At 44.9% G+C, this 21,746-nt stretch overlaps 1 protein-coding gene across 1 annotated transcript; it reads right to left on the bottom strand.

Moving 5' to 3' along the window:
* Positions 1-9,237: 9,237 nt before the first annotated feature.
* Positions 9,238-20,792, bottom strand: LOC126282367 (myelin regulatory factor-like). The gene is made up of 2 exons (XM_049982026.1): positions 20,504-20,792; positions 9,238-9,401 (listed from the first exon to the last, which is right to left on the bottom strand). Exons 1-2 carry the CDS (start codon positions 20,790-20,792, stop codon positions 9,238-9,240), a joined length of 453 nt encoding a protein of 150 aa, XP_049837983.1.
* Positions 20,793-21,746: the final 954 nt, after the last annotated feature.

Raw genomic sequence — 21,746 nt, 5'->3', positions numbered from 1 at the left:
ATTTTAGCTAGTTGACAAAAGGCATGAAATGGCTCTGAGAACTATGGGGCTTCACTTCTGAGGCCATCAGTCCCCTAGAACTTAGAACTACTTAAACCTAACTAACCTAAGGACATCACACACATCCATGCCCGAAGCAGGATTCGATCCTGCGACCAGAGCGGTCGCGCAGTTCCAGACTGTAGCGCCTAGAACCCCTCGGCCACCCCAGCTGGCCCAAAAGGCAAGAGTCACTAGGGGGCAATCTTAAAGATGTATCTGCTGAAAGCCAGAGTCTCGTGCAGGTAAAATCAGGGTAGAGTGTTCCGTCGACCGAGTGCAGAAATGTAATGCCTTGTGGTGCACATGAAGCAAACATGATCCGTTTTAGCAAAGATAGAAATCTGAAGAACAAGTGAAGGCGTTAACTGCAAGAGTGGGACCAGCCGCTGGCCCAAAAGCAGGCCAGCTGGAATGTTTGTTCAAACTTTTCTAAGGATAAATGTGGCCGGCCCACAGTAGCTCTTTTGGTAGTGGCAGAGAGCTCCCTCACGTCTCTATGTAGATCCCTTCTTGGTAGCAACAACTAGAAATCTGTTACATAGTGGGGAACCGCTACCCATTCCAAGAGAGGAATATATTTCATTGATTAGCAACGGCAAAAGTCTGTAAGGGTAACGAAGACAACCAAATGGGTCCTGCTATGAAAAGAAATGCCCCCCAGAACATCACTTCTGGTTGGTGGGTCGTGTGGCAGTCGATATTCTGGCTGGTATCCTACGGCTTTCCAGGGCGTCTCAGACAAGTTTTCGTCCTGAAATCTCATTGCATATAGTAGAATTGTTTTCAATGATGAGTCCCTCTCCGAATTGATACCGGATGACAAGCCAAGCGCGACGAGCAGCGGTGGCATACCAACCTGTCTGTCGTTCCGACAACCACGAGTGCTGATCTGGGGTGCCGTTTCTTTCATAGCAGTACCCTTTTAGTTGACATCCTAGGGACCCTTATAGCATAGAGGGACGTCGACATTATCCTACACGTCCTGCGTAACAAGCCATCCTGGGATTACATTTCATCAAGGTAATGCCCGCCCGCATGTGGCGAGAGTTTCTTCTGCTTATGTGTGCATGCCATACCTTACATTGGCCAGCAAGGTCGCCGGACCTCTCTCTACTTGAGAACGTTTGGAGCACTATGGGCAGGACCCTTTGACAATCTCAGGATTTTTTTAAAGATCTAACGCCCAATTCGACAGAACGTGACACGATATCCGTTAGGACAGCCAACAACTCTATCAGCCAATCCCAAGCCGAATAACTACTTGCGTAAGAACTATCTATATTTGTGAAGCTCTTTCTCTTGAATAAATCACCCAGTTTTTCAGAAATTGTTATCGTATGTTTATCTGTACATATAGATCACATCACCGATTTCCGTTGCAGTCGGAAAAGTGCTTCTTGGTGCGTTGGTCCTTTTTTTCTTATTTTTTCTTATTTTTTTCTTAGTGTTCAATCTTGTGAAGTCAGATGCATCTATTTCAAACACCCGGCATTTCTTTTAAATACCGATGAAAGTACCTGAACGTTTAGTGGATAGGAGAGAGAGAAAAATCTACTAGCTTTCTGTATTATATCTCACGAGAGCAACCGATCCCCACGCCGGTCATAAATCCTGTCAGATGCGCCTTCGGGCTGGCAGACGACCCATAGTTTGACATCGACCCGCCCTGGCACAGCTCTTGCTGGGTAGCGTAATAACGACCGTCTCTTCTCGCCACGTCAGCTGTTAATAACGGCTGCTGTGTGCTGTGATGTGCGGTACGGTCCAGATTTATGGGCGGTATCCGACCCAGACGGTCGCAGGTCTCTCCTTGGACCGTCCCTCGGTTGTCACCGAAAACTTCGAATTATTCCTCTTCTACCAGCATGCTAATCGGGTTCTCACCCCGCCCTTCTTTTCAGCGAGAATAGGATGAAGGCTGCCGTGCAAGGGAACGCCGAGACGGATCTTCCGGATTTGTAATTTTGAGGAACCAGGTCCAAACTCCATTCGTTACCCAAAATCTCTGCATACTATAGCGCAGTTATTCTGAACTTTGGGGGCGTGAGCTCTTCTGGGGGAGGATGGGGGGAGGGCGTAAGTGATTTATAGATTGAGGGGAGGTGTAGACAGCTCAGAATAAAGCAGACACGTGTGGTCAGACAATGTCTATAATTTTGTATTCTTATTACAAGTAGCGAGTGCAATTTTTTTACTTAGTAGCATCAGCTTTGTGCTTGCGCCATCAATTTATTGGTGACACAATACATTCGCCCTGCGTTATTAACTCAGCATTAAGCCTGTTGTTCTCCGTACAATACAGTATCCAAGTGCCACAGTGTGTTGTTCAGAAATGGCTCTGAGCACTATGGAACTTAGCATCTGAGGTCATCAGTCCCCTAGAACTTAGAACTACTTAAACCTAACTAACCTAAGGACATCACACACATCCATGCCCGAGGCAGGATTCGAACCTGCAACCGTAGCAGCAGCGCGGTTCCGGACTGAGGCGCCTAGAACCGCTCGGTCACCGCGGCCGGCCACAGCGTGTTGTGTGCCACAATGTCATCTGTAACGAATCATTTCGGCCTCTGTGTCTGGAACGTCATCTAACAACAGCTCACCTAGCGTTAAAAATAAACCAGAGGAATTTTTTATTGGAAAAAAGAAATTATTTAAATTGCATGAAATTGGACTAGCCATCATGAAGGCAAAACTCCGCAGTCGTCTGAACGTAGAGGGAAACCTCAGATGTGCTTTAACTAGTTTAAAACCAAGCATTCAGGAACTGCTTCGAGACAATCAATTTCTCATTGCTGTCCTGAATTTTTCTTGTGAGTTCCAACACTTAAAAAATGTTAGATCTGAAAGTTTTTGTACAAGCGAAAACAATGTCATTTGGTATTTAAGTATGATATAAAGAAATTTCTATTTTGGCTATCTCGCTCTTTGAAATATTGTAGCATTTTACTACTCCGCATTTGATAACCATCTTTTACTAAAGTGTAGATTGCAGATTATTGTCAAATAAAGTTTTAGGAAGGAAGCGAATTAAATAAAGATATGGAGAGAGGGAACTGGGAAGGGTGAGGTAGTCTGGAGTTGCGAAGTGAGGCACCGAGGAGAAAAGACTGGCAACCACTGTTGTACTGCCGCAGACTTATTTGCCTCACTGACTACTCTAACATCGGTTTGCTACTACTGTCAGAGGTCGGTCTACTGTCAAACATTCGTGTGAAGTTTTGTACGTTCGTAATGAGACTTTTTGTGAGAAGTAGTGACTTGCGCTACTCGTATGTTCCCCGCGCTTGAAACTGTTACCCACGTAAGAGACTCTCAGTAAAACAGAATTAAAGAAACGACAATTGCCGGAGTGTATTCACCGAAAAATCTATTTGGATTATCGTTAGATACTGGCTGTTGGTTCGCTATCAGCAATTTGAATACCTGACTATGTAGGTCTTCTTGCAACTGGGCGAATTGCCATTAAGTTTTCTGTATGCATTTCCCTCCATTTCCTTTTTTAATAACCTGCTTTCACACGTTTCTCTGAATTAAATAACTGAAATGTGATGAACTGTTACTGAAGTCTTATTTTTTCAGTAGATAACCAAGCAATGACAAACTTCCGAGTAAACTTAAAATTAAACTGAGTAAACGTAAAATTAAAGTGTGAGTGGATCTGTGTATTTCATTACTGCTACAGCAATGAACAATAAATTAATTTTGTAAATTTTTATTATATGTACTTTCACTTTAATTAAGAAAATAAACTACGTAAAAACCAAAAGGAATAATTTTAGCGTAGTTAAGGTGTCAGAATCATACATCATATGACGTTACTCTCTCTCTCTCTCTCTCTCTCTCTCTCTCTCTCTCTCTCTCTCTCTCTCTCTTCCCCTCAATACTATTCTGTAAACATCTCCATCAAAGTTTTCGTTGTTTTGAACATAGGCAGAAAGATGTTTCGATACCAAACCAAAAAAAGTTCCTACACTACTGGCCATTAAAATTGCTACACCAAGAAGAAATGCAGATGATAAACGGGTATTCATTGGACAAATATATTATACTAGAACTGACATGTGATTAAATTTTCACGCAATTTGGGTGCATAGATTCTGAGAAATCCGTACCCAGAACGACCACCTCTGGCCGTAATAACGGCCTTGATACGCCTGGGCATTGAGTCAAACAGAGCTTGGATGGCGTGTACACGCACAGCTGCCCATGCAGCTTCAACACAATAACACAGTTCATCACGAGTAGTGACTGGCGTATTGTGACGATGTAGTAGCTCGGCCACCATTGACCAGACGTTTTCAATTGGTGGAAGATATAGAGAGTGTGCTGACCAGGGCAGCAGTCGAACATTTTCTGTATCCAGAAAGCCGGCCGGTGTGACCGAGCGGTTCTAGGTGTTTCAGTCTGCAACCAAGCGACTGCTACGATCGCAGGTTCGAATGCTGCCTCGGGCATGGATGTGTGTGATGTCCTTAGGTTAGTTAGGTTTAAGTAGTTGTAAGTTCTTGGGGACTGATGACCTCAGATGTTAAGTCCCATAGTGATCAGAGCCAGTTTTTTGTATCCAGAAATGCCCGTAAAGGACCTGCAACATGCAGTCGTGCATTATCCTGCTGAAATGTAGGGTTTCGCAGGGATCGAATGAAGGGTAGAGCCACTGGTCGTAACACATCTGATATGTAACGTCCGCTGTTCAAAGTGCCGTCAATGCCAACAAGAGATGACCGAGACGTGTAACCAACGGCACCCGATACCATCACGCCGGGTGATACGCCAGTATGGCGCTGACGAATTCACGCTTCCAATGTTCATTCACCGAGATGTCGCCAAACACGGATACGACCATCATGATGCTTTAAACAGAACCTGGATTCATCCGGAAAAATGACGTTTTGCCAGTCGTGCACCCAGGTTCGTCGTTGAGAACACCATCGCCGGCGCTCCTGTCTGTGATGCAGCGTCAAGGGTAACCGCAGCCATGGTCTCCGACCTGATAGTCCATGCTGCTGCAAACGTCGTCGGACTGTTAGTGCAGATGGTTGTTGTCTTGGAAACGTCCCCATCTGTTGACTCAGGGATCGAGACGTGTCTGCACGATCCGTTACAGCCATCTGGATAAGATGCCTGTCGTCTCGACTGCTGGTGATACGAGGCCGTTGGGATCCAGCATGGCGTTCCGTATTACCCTCCTGAACCCACAGATTCCATATTCTGCTGACAGTCATTGGATTTCGACCAAGGCGAGCAGCAATGTCGCGATACGATAAACCTCAATCTCGATAGGCTACAATCCGACTTTTATCAACGTCGGAAATGTGATGGTACGCATTTCGCCTCCTTACACGAGGCCTCACAACAACGTTTCACCAGGCAACGCTGGTCAACTGCTGTTCGTGTATGAGAAATCGGTTGGAAACTTTCCTCATGTCAGCACGGTGTAGGTGTCGCCACCGGCGTCAACTTTTTGAGAATGCTCTGAAAAGCTAATCATTTGCATTCCACGGCATCTTTTTCCTGTCGGTTAAATTTCGCGTTTGTAGCACGTCATCTTGGTGGTGTAGCTATTTTAATGACCAGTAGTGTAATTTACGTCGACGTATTAAAGGCCTGTAAAGATAGACACATAGTAATATAAAGGTTGTTAGGCGTGTAAGTGGTGATATTACTATTGGCGCCTGAGGACAGCGTACTGATTAACAATACATCAATATTTACTTGATTCGCAGACTGATAAATACGGCTATTAGGAATAGGATGTTTTTTCAAAAATGGCTGGTTCTGAGCACTATGGGACTTAACATCTGAGGTCATCACTCCCCTAGAACTTACAACTACTTAAACCTAATTAACCTGAGGACATCACACACAGCCATGCCCGAGGTAGGATTTGAACCAGCGACCGTAGCGGTCACGCGGTTCCAGACTGAAGAGCCTGCAACCGCTCGGCCACCCCGGCCGGCAGGATGTTTTTAGATTGGTTAGTACCTCCATATACATGTGGCAATAGCAAACTATTAATGTTCATTTTCTCCTGGCCAGCAGTTCAGGTGCTGAAGCGTGAATGCGTGGACGCAAAACGGTTAGTGTTATACAGGTGTAGCCCATCTAGTGGTGCTGTTACGATCGTGCAGAAAACATCAGGTATTGAGTTATCTGACGTGTTTCAGGGAAGAATGTTCGAGGCAGAGAAAAAACAACAAACACAGTGAAGTGGGTTCGTATAAAGATACCAGTGATAACAATATCTGCATTTACGCCTCTAACACCCTGTATTTTCCGCCCACCTGCGAGACCAATATCTGTGACCGAGTGTGGTAGTGCCCATCAACCGGTTTTCGCCTGCAAATCTGCCTGTCACTCATTAATGCGATCGAATGTGCCTGTACGGCTAGCTGTAAAAACTGAACAAAATACGGCCGCCGGATTAAAGTTGTTCATTCTTCTCTTTGATCTTATCATGAACGAGTGGCCTCCTGCGTCTGTGGCATTACCGAAAAATCGCCCAACTGACGCCGTTATCAAGGCGAGAATGCGTTTTCCACGATATTTGTGTGATTTCTCATGAGGGCGACTAACTTCTAGTCTGATGATGTTATTTTTATGTATATAACTTTCATGTTAAGTGGAGCGTCTCACACGAAATAACTTGAGTTGTTTTATATCCTTTGAATTCATTACTATTACTGCAGTATGATTACATATTTCTCCACAGTTACAAAGATAACACGAAAATAAATTCCATTACTGCATCTAACGACAGTTATGTACACAGGGAACTTTTCCAATGCTACCAAGAGAGAAAGAGAGAGATTTCTACAATAGCCAGAGTTAACTTACAAATAGTACGCCCATCGATCTTTATAAGAAAAAGCAGTGCCACAGTAGTATCGTGGAAGTGAACTTTGCCCGGCATGCCTCCGCTGTTGGCTGCAAAGCAAAAGAAAGAGTTCTGGCACGCAGGAAATCATTACTCCGCACGACAGCTCAGGAGCACGCAACACTTTGCGCTGCACGGAACACTTCTTCTGCTCGGAATGTATTCGTTGTTCCTGCATTACATGCAAGTTAAAAATTCAAGAACCTCGCTTTCTGTGCTAGATGCCTTCTGTGCGGTATTCGGAGAAACGATCGGTCGTCACACACAACACGATGAACTCGTTACCCGATATTTACTGCTCAAGTGAGAGTGGCACATTCTGTGAGGCTGTAGAACGAAATATGTATGATTAGTTCGATGGATATTGTGTTCCATATGCATTTGTGTGTGTGTATGTGTGTGTGTGTGTGTGTGTGTGTGTGTGTGCGTGTACTTGTGCATGTGCGTGTACGTATGTGAGTGTGTGTAACAGAGAGAAGGAAAAATTTCTCTGAGCACTATGAGACTTATCATCTGAGGTCATCAGTCCCCTAGAACTTAGAACTACTTAAACCTAACTAACCTAAGGACAACACACACATCCATGCCCGAGTAAGGATTCGAACCTGCGGTCGTAGCGGTCGCGCGGTTACAGACTGATGCGCCTATACCCGCTAGGCCACACCGGCCGGTGTAACAGAGTGTTTGTTTACATCTTCACAGACGTACAATTCGGTCAACAGTACATAATATATGTGACCCATTTTATCACTGTTCTCCTTTTCTGTTCCATTCACAGATGGGTTGTGCAGAAAGAACAACAGCCAGAACGTCTCCTCCCTTCTCTGATTTCACCTCTGTGGTTATTCAATGCGTGATAGATGTTAGAAAGAAACATGTAATTCTCCAGGCTTTCGTGGCCGTTGTCACTGAAAGCCGGCCGCGGTGGACGAGCGGTTCTAGGCGCTTCAGACCGGAACTGTGCGACTGCTACGGTCGGACGGATTCGCATCTGGGGGGATCGTGGAACACGATTTCGGGACCCAGACCTTGTGGTAAGATATCGATATCGTGGGGGATCACTATGGGCAGGGAGTATGTTGCCCCTCGAAAACCTCTTTATGAAATGGTACGAGTGAATCGCCAAACCTTAACTGCCATCAGGTATCGTGACGAAATCTTGGACCTCCGTTGCAAGGTTGTTGCGAGGTGCTGTAGGCTCAAACTTCGTATTGATGGACGATAACGTTCCAACTCATAGAGCGCTTGTGGTAGATATTGTCTTAAAAAGAGGAGATATTGCACGCAAGATGTGACCTACTCGCTTTCCCGATTTGAAAGCCATAGACTCATAGAGCATGTCTGGGATGTTTTAGGGAGGCCGCAAGATGTGACCTACTCGCTTTCCCGATTTGAAAGCCATAGACTCATAGAGCATGTCTGGGATGTTTTAGGGAGGCCACGTCAGCGTCCACCAACCACTCTCCAACATTTGCGGCCAGCTCTGAAAGAAGAATGGGGATTATTGCCCAAACATGAGATTGATAAGGTAATTCACAGCATGACCCGTCGCTGTCAGATCTGTATTACTGCCAGAGATGGTCACACCCCATACGGAGCACGTTAACCAGTTATAGTAATGTGTGTCCGAATCCGTTAAGTTGGAAAATACGAATAACGTTTTTGTCTTTCGCCATGCATCTTGCAAATGTTTACGTTCTTTATCATTTACAAATGGTTCAAATGGCTCTGAGCACTAAGGGGCTTAACTTCTGAGGTTACCAGTCCCCTAGAGCCTAGAACTACTTAAACCTAACTAACCTACGGACATCACACACATCCATGCCCGAGGCATGATTCGCACCTGCGTCCGTAGCGGTCGCGCGGTTCCAGACTGAAGCGCCTAGAACCGCTAGGCCACACCGGCCAGCTATTCTGTACACTGTTTCTACTTTGCCATCTCCAATTTATATTGTTTTGTGGCAAAATAAACGCAACCTTGAAAAATTTCCGTTTGTCGCTTTAATTTTGGACACCGGTCTAGTTACTGTGAACTTACAAAAGAGTGTTAAGTCACTGCTTCCTATCATCTTAAGGCGAATAACGATGTTCCCTTTCCAGAGAATCGGTTAAGGAGACATATAGTGCCACACTAAAATGTGTGCACATGCGAGGTTTCGTGCGAGAACCGTGTACACCGTCATCGCTGTCGAGCCTCCGAGAAAGAAAAATTACTGTAAGAGTGTAAAACGGCAAGAAGAAAGAGCAGAGAGATGCTCGACTAAATTCCAGCGTATACGGAGGACTGAGAGTCTGGAGCCGCTGCTTGCCATTCATTAAAAGAATGGCGGCCGCGGGGACGGCGAGGGCGGTTGGGGTGGTGGTGGGGGCGGGTGAGGGCGGCTCATAAGCGCGACGCGGCGCGGCGCGGCGGGGCAAACAGTGCCATTAATGCGTGTAATTACCAGGGCTTCGCCTCCCCCTGCGGCGGCGACGTCGGCTAACAAACTTAACAGTTTTAAGAAAATCCACCCGCGCCGCCCCCGCCGGAACCGAGCTGCTCCTCGCCTCGTCGCGTGCTACAAGCACCACCCTCAGGCTGCCACACCCTACCCGGGGCACAGAGAGAGGTGGTGGCGGTGGAGGTGGTGGCGGCGGCTGAAGGGGGGGGGGGGGGGGATTCCCCGAGGAACCACAGCCACTTCTCGACAACACTGCAATAACCCCTTCGACAAAAGGTGGGTCTCTGCCGCGTGTAGAGGCGCAGGGGAAGAAAAACGACGGCGAGGGTTTCTTCTAGAAAGAAAAGACACGGCGTACACGACTGAAAATGTGGTGGGAGGCGAATGAGGCAGGCCTGTAAGAGAGGAGCAGAAAAAGATCGATCTCTTGTCAGTAGCAAATGTGTACTGACGAGGCAAATTATTGCGAAGTGTCAGTAGTGTTTAGAACAACACATGTTTGAAGCACAGACAAAATCTGTAGTCAGTTCAAAATTAGTTAGGGACTGACACCTCGGCAGGAGCACACGAAGAAACGGTAAGAAGTTACCATGGATCGCAATGGACCCAAGTATGTTCTTATTCTTCCTGAAACTGGATAAAGCAAGTATATTATACACTGCACGAAACATGAAACTGGCGTCGATGTGTCCTGGAAGTGCTGTGCGATGTCTTCAATTCAGTTTATTTGTAGCAACAAATTATCGAGACATTATACTGACATTCCCATTGCTTGATAGAGAAATACGTCTATGGTAGAAGCAGGCGAACATTCAGATTTGACACAACTCTGAAATATGAAAAGATCTTGATCACACAGTTCTGTATTACTCGTTGCCTGTTTCAAAATATCAGCATCCCCACAGAAGCTGCGGGATAAAGTTGTTGTTGTTATTGTCTTCAGTCCTGAGACTGGTTTGATGCAGCTCTCCATGCTACTCTATCCTGCGCAAGCTGCTTCATCTACCCAGTACCTACTGCAACCTACATCCTTCTGAATCTGCTTAGTGTACTCATCTCTCGGTCTCCCTCTACGATTTTTACCCTCCACGCTGCCCTCCAATGCTAAATTTGTGATCCCTTGATGCCTCAAAACATGTCCTACCAACCGATCCCTTCTTCTAGTCAAGTTGTGCCACAAACTTCTCTTCTCCCCAATCCTATTCAATACCTCCTCATTAGTTACGTGATCTATCCACCTTATCTTCAGTATTCTTCTGTAGCACCACATTTCGAAAGCTTCTATTCTCTTCTTGTCCAAACTAGTTATCGTCCATGTTTCACTTCCATACATGGCTACACTCCACACAAATACTTTCAGAAACGACTTCCTGATACATAAATCTATATTCGATGTTAACAAATTTCTCTTCTTCAGAAACGCTTTCCTTGCCATTGCCAGTCTACATTTTATATCCTCTCTACTTCGACCATCATCAGTTATTTTACTTCCTAAATAGCAAAACTCCTTTACTACTTTAAGTGTCTGATTTCCTAATCTAATTCCTTCAGCATCACCCGATTTAATTTGACTACATTCCATTATCCTCGTTTTGCTTTTGTTAGTGTTCATCTTATATCCTCCTTTCAAGACACTGTCCATTCCGTTCAACTGCTCTTCCAAGTCCTTTGCCATCTCTGACAGAATTACAATGTCATCGGCGAACCTCAAAGTTTTTACTTCGTCTCCATGAATTTTAATACCTACTACAAATTTTTCTTTTGTTTCCTTTACTGCTTGCTCAATATACAGATTGAATAACATCGGGGAGAGGCTACAACCCTGTCTCACTCCTTTCCCAACCACTGCTTCCCTTTCATGCCCCTCGACTCTTATTACTGCCATCTGGTTTCTGTACAAATTATAAATAGCCTCTCGCTCCCTGTATTTTATCCCTGCCACCTTTAGAATTTGAAAAAGAGTATTCCAGTCAACATTGTCAAAAGCTTTCTCTAAGTCTACAAATGCTAGAAACGTAGGTTTGCCTTTTCTTAATCTTTCTTCTAAGATAAGTCGTAAGGTCAGTATTGCCTCACGTGTTCCAACATTTCGACGGAATCCAAACTGATCCTCCCCGAGGTCTGCATCTACCAGTTTTTCCATTCGTCTGTAAAGAATTCGCGTTAGTATTTTGCAGCCGTGGCTTATTAAACTGATAGTTCGGTAATTTTCACATCTGTCAGCACCTGCTTTCTTTGGGATTGGAATTATTATATTCTTCTTGAAGTCTGAGGGTATTTCGCCTGTCTCATACATCTTGCTCACCAGCTGGTAGAGTCTTGTCATGACTGGCTCTCCCAAGGCCGTCAGTAGTTCTAATGGAATGTTGTCTACTCCGGGGGCCTTGTTTCGACTCAGGTCTTTCAGTGCTCTGTCAAACTCTTCACGCAGTATCGTATCTCCCATTTCGTCTTCATCTACATCCTCTTCTATTTCCATAATATTGTCCTCAAGTACATCGCCCTTGTATAAGCCTTCTATATACTCCTTCCACCTTTCTGCCTTCCCTTCTTTGCTTAGAACTGGGCTGCCATCTGAGCTCTTGATATTCATACACGTGGGATAAAGTGTACAAAAGAAATGACGATAACAGGTATGTACATACAAAGGTAAGTACAAATATTAGCGACCGATACACAGAATTTACAGTTAATATCATACACACATTTAAATCGATGATCAGTAAAAGGCTCAAGAAGGCGAGAACATAGTCTAAATATAATACAGATCTCTTGTCATACAGACATACTGCCGTTGTCTATTCGAAGAGATTCAGTGCCAGACTGACTGTGACGATCTCAGAAGTATATGAAGGCCGGTAGCTCGTGATGGTTGGAAACTTTCACAACTTACATTACAGTCTATTTTTTGATTTAGATTGCTTTTATGTTTGCATTGTAACTCCACTCGTTAATGGTCGCAAATATGTTGTATGATTATTCACTAACGAATATTTCTCTTACATAATTCGCAATGATACATTCCGATGGGCATTTCGGCTGTGTAATTTCAGCTAATGTCAATATGAATTTCTTCTCTATGTAAGAACCACCTAAAAGTATATTCGTCAAGTGGTCAAGATGTTCTGGTAGGTAGTTTGTCTCTGTGTATGGTTTCTTTGTGAAGTTACTCATTGATTTTAGTTCTGTGATCAATGCCAACGCCACCTACCGGCCTTCGTTTACTTCTTTGATATCTGAATCGCCACCAGCTCTCTTTTGACAGACAACGGCACGGTCAAGTATGTCTATGTGATACGAGATCTGTATTATATTCAATCTATGTGCTCAAACTTTTACTTAAGTTTGATTTAAACGTACGTATGATCTTCACTGAAAATTCTGTATACGTATCATTAACGTACATAATTATTTTGGAATGTATACACTCCGGTAATTGAACACATTGACACCGGTGTGTCAGACCCACCATACTTGCTCCGGACACTGCGAGAGGGCTGTACAAGCAATGATCACATGCACGGCACAGCGGACACACCAGGAACGGCGGTGTTGGCCGTCGAATGGCGCTAGCTGCGCAGCATTTGTGCACCGCCGCCGTCAGTGTCAGCCAGTTTGCCGTGGCATACGGAGCTCCATCGCAGTCTTTAACACTGGTAGCATGTCGCGACAGCGTGGACGTGAACCGTATGTGCAGTTGACGGACTTTGAGCGAGGGCGTATAGTGGGCATGCGGGAGGCCGGGTGGACGTACCGCCGAATTGCTCAACACGTGGGGCGTGAGGTCTCCACAGTACATCGATGTTGTCGCCAGTGGTCGGCGCAAGGTGCACGTGCCCGTCGACCTGGGACCGGACCGCAGCGACGCACGGATGCACGCCAAGACCGTAGGATCCTACGCAGTGCCGTAGGGGACCGCACCGCCACTTCCCAGCAAATTAGGAACACTGTTGCTCCTGGGGTATCGGCGAGGACCATTCGCAACCGTCTCCATGAAGCTGGGCTACGGTCCCGCACACCGTTAGGCCGTTTTCCGCTCACGCCCCAACATCGTGCAGCCCGCCTCCAGTGGTGTCGCGACAGGCGTGAATGGAGGGACGAATGGAGACGTGTCGTCTTCAGCGATGAGAGTCGCTTCTGCCTTGGTGCCAATGATGGTCGTATGTGTGTTTGGCGCCGTGCAGGTGAGTGCCACATAGGACTGCATACGACCGAGGCACACAGGGCTAACACCCGGGATCATGGTGTGGGGAGCGATCTCCTACACTGGCCGTACACCTCTGGTGATCGTCGAGGGGACACTGAATAGTGCACGGTACATCCAAACCGTCATCGAACCCATCGTTCTACCATTCCTAGACCGGCAAGTGAACTTGCTGTTCCAACAGGACAATGCACGTCCGCATGTATCCCGTGCCACCCAACGTGCTCTAGAAGGTGTAAATCAACTACCCTGGCCAGCAAGATCTCCGGATCTGTCCCCCATTGAGCATGTTTGGGACTGGATGAAGCGTCGTCTCACGCGGTCTGCACGTCCAGCACGAACGCTGGTCCAACTGAGGCGCCAGGTGGAAATGGCATGGCAAGCCGTTTCACAGGACTACATCCAGCATCTCTACGATCGTCTCCATGGGAGAATAGCAGCCTGCATTGCTGCGAAAGGTGCATATACACTGTACTAGTGCCGACATTGTGCATGCTCTGTTGCCTGTGTCTATGTGCCTGTGGTTCTGTCAGTGTGATCATGTGATGTATCTGACCCCAGGAATGTGTCAATAAAGTTTCCCCTTCCTGGGACAATGAATTCACGGTGTTCTTATTTCAATTTCCGGGAGTGTATTTTGCTATACAACAGTTAATATCATTGTACACTGTAAAAAAATGTGTGTGAATTACTATGGGACCAAACAGCTGAGGTTATCGGTCCCTAGACTTACACACTACTTAAACTAACTCATGCTAAGAACAACACACACCCATGCCCAAGGGAGAACTCGCATCTCGGACGGGAGGGGCCGCGTAATCCGTGACATTGCGCCTCAAACCGCACGGACACTCCGCGCGGCTTGTACACTTTACCGCAAAGTTTCTATCTGATGATGAAATTTTGAAACGGGTAACGTTTAATATGGGATTGTTCGATCAAGACCTTTCCATATTTCAAAGTTATCTCAGGTAGACAGTTAACAAAAATATGTTTTCTCGTCAGAAAATATATTTTAGATATCAAATTTTTAACATACGAAAACCTTTTGTTGTTGAAGGTGGGTGAACATATTATGGGAACTAAATCTTGAAAATACATCATACTTTCGTTTGATATAAATAGGAACTCAGTCAGAGTTTACTAAAATGTGATAATTTCAGATAAATGAGTCGCACAACTGTCTGCTCGCGAGTCAAGTACTAAGCGGCCCTCCTCATGGTACCTTGATAAGAAACAAATCGCTGGATTTATAGCTAACCTGTTATTAAGCCTACTAATCCGTCTAAGTATTTCTGACATTACCAAAAATAATATGTATGTGTGTTTATTGTGATAAGAAAGCTTATCTTAAATAGTCCAGCCGGTATTGAGAGACACGAAAACAGCGTTACGTCAGGGGAGCAGCAATTGTACTGCAAACAGTGATATTTATTTCGTGTGATAGAGTCTGTATTCCTAAGATGAACATTATTTGCTGATAATGGCATACTTATTAAAAAGTCGAAACTGGCCAAACGAACTATGTCGATGACTTCCACTCAGAACGTTCGAGATACTTTCTTCTGGCATTGTTCGTACCAGACAAAAACAAAGATAGCAACAATTACAACAACAGTTCCTGCAACTTGATAACGAAAACACAATCGTAGGACGCAAAGAGCGATCACACCGGACGGCAAGCAGCATGAAAATGAATGAGAGTGTCAACTGGATGTATTGTGACGGTGGGATAAGGGCTTTGCAAACCGTGCTTGGTTTCGACGGCTAAAGGTATTGTAGCATTGATGGAACATGAGTCGCACCACCTGCGTGGGCTTAACTTGAATGCTTTCGTTGCAACTGCTAATCCTTAGGTAGTTTTTAACAGACTAAATACGAGTTGTTCATTTTGTGTTCTAATACCTTGCAGTCAGTTTAAAAGTTCTTTCTCAGTTTCATCATTTTATTGAAACAAGACCAGCACCCTTTTTAATATTCATGAAGCGTTTATTAACAATACTGTCAGAGTTGTAGAACGTACGTTTAGCGACTAGTTTCGAACCAACTGGTTAATTCTCAAGCCTGGTCTATGGCCTACTTAGGCTACACTGAAAGTTCCTGATCTTAATAGCAAACATCAAAATGGCAATACATGTTTTAAAAAATGTTCCCAGATAACTGTCACAATCAATATGTGCCTACCTACCAAGTCAGAAACAGTTTTAATGGTAGCAGACATTTTGCCGATGACACAGTTGTCTATAATGAAGTTCCGTCTGAAAAAGCTGCACACGTATTCAGTTAGCTTTTTATAACTTTTGATAATGATATAAACGCTAGTAAGTTTCTTTAAATGTACGGAAGAGTAATACTGTACATTTGACAAAACGCAGAGCCACAATCAAATAATCACGTAATTCATACAACAGTAATTTGTGCTGATATGAAATGAAATGGTCACACAGGTTCAATCATAGATACACTAGAATTCATTGGTAGGGTACTAGCGAAATGCAGTCAGTCTACATAGGAAATTGCTTACCAAACACTCGTGCGACCCACCTTAGAATATTGCTTAGTTGAGTGGGACCTTAACGAATAGGAGTAACAGGAGATGCTGAACTTATATAGAGAAAGTCAACACAAACTCACAGGTTTTTCTGACTCATGGGAGAGTGTCACGGAGATGCTGAAAACAGTGAACTAACAGACACTGTAAGACAGATGCATATTACACAGTTAAGCCCTGCCGGCTTGAGTGGCCGTGCGGTTCTAAGCGCTACAGTCTGGAACCGGGCGACCGCTACGGTCGCAGGTTCGAATCCTGCCTCGGGCATGGATGCGTGTGCTGTCATTAGGTTAGTTAGGTTTAATTAGTTCTAAGTTCTAGGCGACTGATCACCTCAGAAGTTAAGTCGCATAGTGCTCAGAGCCATTTCACACCGTTAAACCCTTCTCACAAATCTTCGCCAGCCATCTTTAAGAAAGAAATACTGTTGGGATAAGGAATACAAGATCAGAGTAATTACAGCACTCACAGAGGCGTTTGAGCAATCTTTTTATTGTGCTCCATATGTGAATGGAATGGGAAGAGCCTTAATAATGTTACGTTGGAAGATACCCTCTACCATGATTTTCACAGTGGTTTTGCAAATTATAGATATGTAGATAGTTCACAAGTTTCCTATCCACGTGCTGACGGATCTTGACCGATACATGGAACCGTACTGCCCATTCGCGCTGCCGCAGAAGAGCACAAGCTGGAGGGTTCACGCAGTGAACAGGTTAGTCACGGTGGTCCACAGATGTTGCATTTCTTTTAGATTCTTATGAAAGGGGCTCCAGCCGGGGGAGCAATAGGTGCACCACACCCGGGCCTAGGTTGCAGGGGTGCCGATGTTTCAGCACTCGATCCATCATTAAGCGAATTATTAATCTCTACTCAAAGCGACTATATCACTAATTTCATTTTACATACAAGCAGGGACAACAGATACATATTATGTTAGTGACAGACTTATAAACACTTGTGACTCAAATGTTTAATCACCTGTTGTTGAAGCTATTGCAAAGCAAACTAACCAGTTTATCCTTAAGCAGAACTGAAAACACGATGGTCATACTGAAATTAGTAAAACGACCAAGGATTTTGTATTTAGTAAAGCTCAGGAAGTGGATTTTCTGTAAAAAATTTAAATGTTTCTTAAATTAAATATTTAATTATGTAGTTCAGTGTTGTACATGATATAATGCTGTTCTTAAAACCTTTTAATTAATTAAAAATACTTGACCTCTATTGGATAATAATCTTAATTTCAGCATCAGCTGAGATCGCTTAGGTCCTGCTTACACCGTGACAACAGATAGGCTAGGGCCATCTCTGATAGTTAGTGAATTATTTAATAATTTTTATTGGCATTAAAGCAAAAAAACACTTTTTCCATTAAGCGCACCTCATGTAACTCAACGGTGTTTAATTTTTGTTGAACCACGTCCCACAAGCAATAAAAAGGACCTTTACCTAAACAAATAGATGCATTGATTTTGTCGTTCACATCACGGGTAAGATAGTTCTGTTTATTGGCCAATTCACAATATGAAAAACATTGCAAGAATCTCCGTTGTATACGGAATTCGCAATAGATAAAGGCAATAAAGCTACAGCTGACAAAAACACCTGAGTACCACAGTCTCTTCATTACCATGGTTACCGTCGTAAGACAGATTCATAGTTTCTATGAGACCATCACACAGAATATTCTGTAAATTTGCTCATATAAAATCAATGAGTTCATCATTTGTTTTTGTTATTTCTCATCCAGAATACGTGGCTCCTTGGGAATGTTACGCTGCTTCCCTGCTCGCAATCTAGACATATGTGTACAGAGATTCTTTTGAACACGTATGTCTGATACACACTACTGTCCAGGAAAATTGCCATACTCAGAAGGAATAGGCTAGATCACCCCAAAGTCAGTGGATGTGTAAGTAAGTGGAAATGTAACGTGTGATAAAGATTTGAGAGAAATGACACACTCTTACGTCCAGCAGCACCCTTTTATGTGTGCCTGTAGTATTATGTCTCTCTCAGACGGGGCACGGTCGTCAAATGAAGCGGAAACATAAAACCAAATGCTAGTATGCCTCGACGTCAAAGGGAATGATTTCAGCATGTGAGTTCAAACCGGGTAGAACGGTTCATCTCCAGAAAACGGACTTGTACTGTGACACTGCGGCTCGCGCAGAGCACACTGCTATGACAGTGATGCATGTGTGTAGATAGTGGATTAAGGTGGGTTGCACACAGCGGTAACTGGGTGGTAACAGACCACGCAAAGTGACCGTAGTGTGGAATGAATGCCATCTTGATCGCATGGCTGTAACAGGCAGAAGCTACGCCCACAGTGTTTACTCAACGATAGAGCAAGGGAGCCAGCCGCTGTGGACGAGTGGTTCTAGGCGCTTTAGTCTGGAGCCGCGCTGCTGCTACAGACGCAGGTTCTAATCCTGCCTCGGACATGGATGTGGGTGATGTTCTTAGGTTAGTTAGGTTTAAGTAGTTCTAAGTCTAGGGGACTAATGTTAAGTCTCATAGTGATTAGAGCCATTTGAACCATTCTTGGAGCAATGTGGGTAAAGACGTGCCTGTATCACGGTTCGACTCCATCTGCTGACTGAGCTGGTGGGATGTATACCACTGTGTCAGTTCCCACTGGCTAGAAACCACCAAATCCTACGACTGCATTGGGCATATAAACCCATCACTGGCATTCAGTATGTGAAATATAGTGTTTTTGGTTGAGTACTTCCTCAACCTGTGCTTCAGTAGTGGCTGTGTACGTGTTAGATGCTACTATGGTGAAAGTAATCAGGTGGACTGCATTGTCATACATTATAGTGGACAAGCACTTAGGTGGGACTGACGAATGACATCGAAAAAGTACAAAGAAGGGTAGTTCGTTTTGTAATATCGCGAAATAGGTGAGATAGTGTCACAGACATGATACGTGAATTGGAGTGGCAATCATTAAAACAAAGGCGTTTTTCGTTGCGACGGGACAGCATGAAGGTGGTTCATTGAACACTCTGCCAGGCACTTTATTGTGAATAACAGAGTAATCACGTAGATGTGGATGTAGAAATGATTGGGGGGGGGGGACACAGTTGACAGTAATATAGGACCTGACCTAAGTATTGAGGACAATATGAACAGCAACCACTACATCAAAGGCCGTACAGTCAAATGGTTCAAATGGCTCTGAGCACTATGGGACTCAGCTTCTGAGGTCATCTCTCCCCTAGAACTTAGAACTACTTAAACCTAACTAACTTAAGGACGTCACACACATCCATGGCCGAGGCAGGATTCGAACTTGCGATCGTAGTGGTCTGGCAGTTCCAGACTGTAGTGCCTAGAACCGCACGGTCACTACGGCCGGCGCCGTACTGTTCAGCATTGGTATGCTGATCAGACAAAGTCGTCATGAAAACTGAGGCAATCTTCTCACCGCTACAAATGGTTGAGGATACCCGTTCGGCCAAAATATGTCTTGGTGCGTGAAGAAGTCCGTAACTGCCTGCTGCACATCCTCGTCCTACCGGAATTATCGACCTTTTAAGGTCTTTTTTTTATGGGAGCCATGACAACCTCATGGGGAGGGATCGGGTCCATGGGTGGGGTCCTCAAGTTTCTTCCACTTGAGTTGGCCTAACTTCTGTATTACGCCATTGGTGATATGGGGACGCGCGTTATCATGAAGCAGCAGCAACCCCTGGCGCACAGTACTACAATGGTGGTTTTCGACAAACATGCTGCTCCACATACATTCATCATTCTCCGTTGTATGTCTACAGTTGTTTGGCCTTCCATCGCCCAGAAAAGAATTTTAGCACGGTGCTCTTGGTTGGAATTATCTGGTAAGAATGGCGAGTTCACCTTTCAGCATTTACTGCGCTGCTCGTCGGAAAGACATGAATCCCTTCTCTACACTACGGTTGCAGGTTCGAATCCTGCCTCGGGCATGGATGTGTGTGATGTCCGTAGGTTAGTTAGGTTTAAATAGTTCTAGGTTCTAGGGGACTAATGACCACAGCAGTTGAGTCCCATAGTGCTCAGAGCCATTTGAACCATTTGAACCTTCTCTACATGTAGGTGTTTATATACCCACAGTTGAATGCACGCTGTAGCAGTGCTCTTAAGCGGAAACTTTTTGATCGTCCCTCATGCTATGAACCATTTGTTCGACCAATGCGCATTTTGAAGTTGTATTTTCTACGTATGAGTGTGTGTGTGTGTGTGTGTGTGTGTGTGTGTGTGTGTGTGTGTGGTGGATAAGTTAGAGCAGCATGCGCCCTTCTTGCGCATCTGCGCTCCTTCACCCCTGCAAACAGCCCTCCACGTCCATGCCGGGCAGGGTTCGCCACTCCGGTCCCAGGCGGGGTGGTAAAATATACCACGACGTCCCGGCGCGTAGCTAGGTGCAATAACGCACGCAGAGCAGGGGGGTAGCTGCAAGCGCAGCAACTTTCGCCGGGCTGAGCAGAGCTCCGGGAGGAACTTGACGTCGGGGCAGGGGGCGTTCACTGCCGACTCGGGGGCAGGAGCAGGGGCTGAAATATAATCGCTCGCCGCCCCGCACCCCCGCACCCCTTTTACCCCAGATGGCCACACGTTTCGACGCAGTCCGCTGGCACGAGAGGCGGAGGCAGCGCGAGTTTCTCCCGCCGGGCGCGCCGGGCGCATTGCGCGCAATGGATGGCGGTCCAGAATGAGATTGCGGCTTGAAATACTGTCTTTAATATGAAATGCCCCGACCCTTCTCCCGATGCCGACTCTAAGCTATCAGCTGGGCTCTATACGCAGCTCGTACAGTGGTAGTCTTTTTAACCCTTCGGAGTAGCTGAAGAAATGAGTTACTGTCCGATTCTCGCCGTGTAAGGAGGAAAAACTTAAAGTGAAGAGTCTACATACGTGAAAAGTGATTGCGGGAATTGCACTACACTTACCAAGAAATCAGTTTTATCAAAATTCACCTAGAGCAGAACTATAATGCATAAAAATGTAATGAATGAAACAGTCTAACTGAAAACTTTCCCGAAGTAACGCCGCGATTGAATGAGAATGGGAACGTATGATCCGCTTTCGACAATTTCAGCGAAATGTACACAGGAATTAGGGAGATTGATCAACACCCTGTTCATGAAGAAATTCTGAAGAGGTGACTCGCTGGTTAAAGCAGAATGAACACGGAAATGTAAGCTGTGTTCCACATCATTCGTAGTTTATAAAGTCTGAAAGGTGGCTACACAGAGTCACAGCGCCAGAGACTGCGCCAAAGTTTATTATTCCGCAGCCTCCACTGGTGCCGTAGTAGTTCAGAGGATGTGTAGGGCAGTTGTTGTTCTGTTGAGCGAGAGAGTAGATGCTGTTCGGGGGTGTAATGTATAGATGGAAAAAGTTGCAATTGTCAGAGTGCATTTGAGAAAGGAGATGGGTTTTTGATTTATGATGCTGGTGTAATGGAAAATTTTCGTCAATATATAATGAGGTAAAAAGGTATTAAAGTTTTCTGTAATGACAATGCCTCTTGCTCACAGGTACAGTCAACAAGGCATCTGGCTCGTGTTCATTTATTAGACTTGTAATTCTGGTTTCTATGTGCAGTTATAGTATTTCTGGTTTTTCAATTAGTTCATT

Source organism: Schistocerca gregaria, chromosome 7, assembly GCF_023897955.1.
Source record: "Schistocerca gregaria isolate iqSchGreg1 chromosome 7, iqSchGreg1.2, whole genome shotgun sequence".
Lineage (NCBI taxonomy): Eukaryota > Metazoa > Arthropoda > Insecta > Orthoptera > Acrididae > Schistocerca > Schistocerca gregaria.
The sequence above is the reverse complement of the archived record's forward strand: the minus strand, read 5'-3'. Positions and strand labels throughout refer to the sequence as shown.

What these genes read in the sequence shown, in the direction of transcription:
- LOC126282367 (XM_049982026.1), bottom strand. Translation starts at nt 20,792, where the DNA reads ATGCGCCCGGCGCGCCCGGCGGGAGAAACTCGCGCTGCCTCCGCCTCT. An exon ending in CTACGCGCCGGGACGTCGTG is followed by an intron (nt 9,402 to 20,503) that starts GTATATTTTACC and finishes TAAGTTTGTTAG; the next exon opens with CCGACGTCGCCGCCGCAGGG.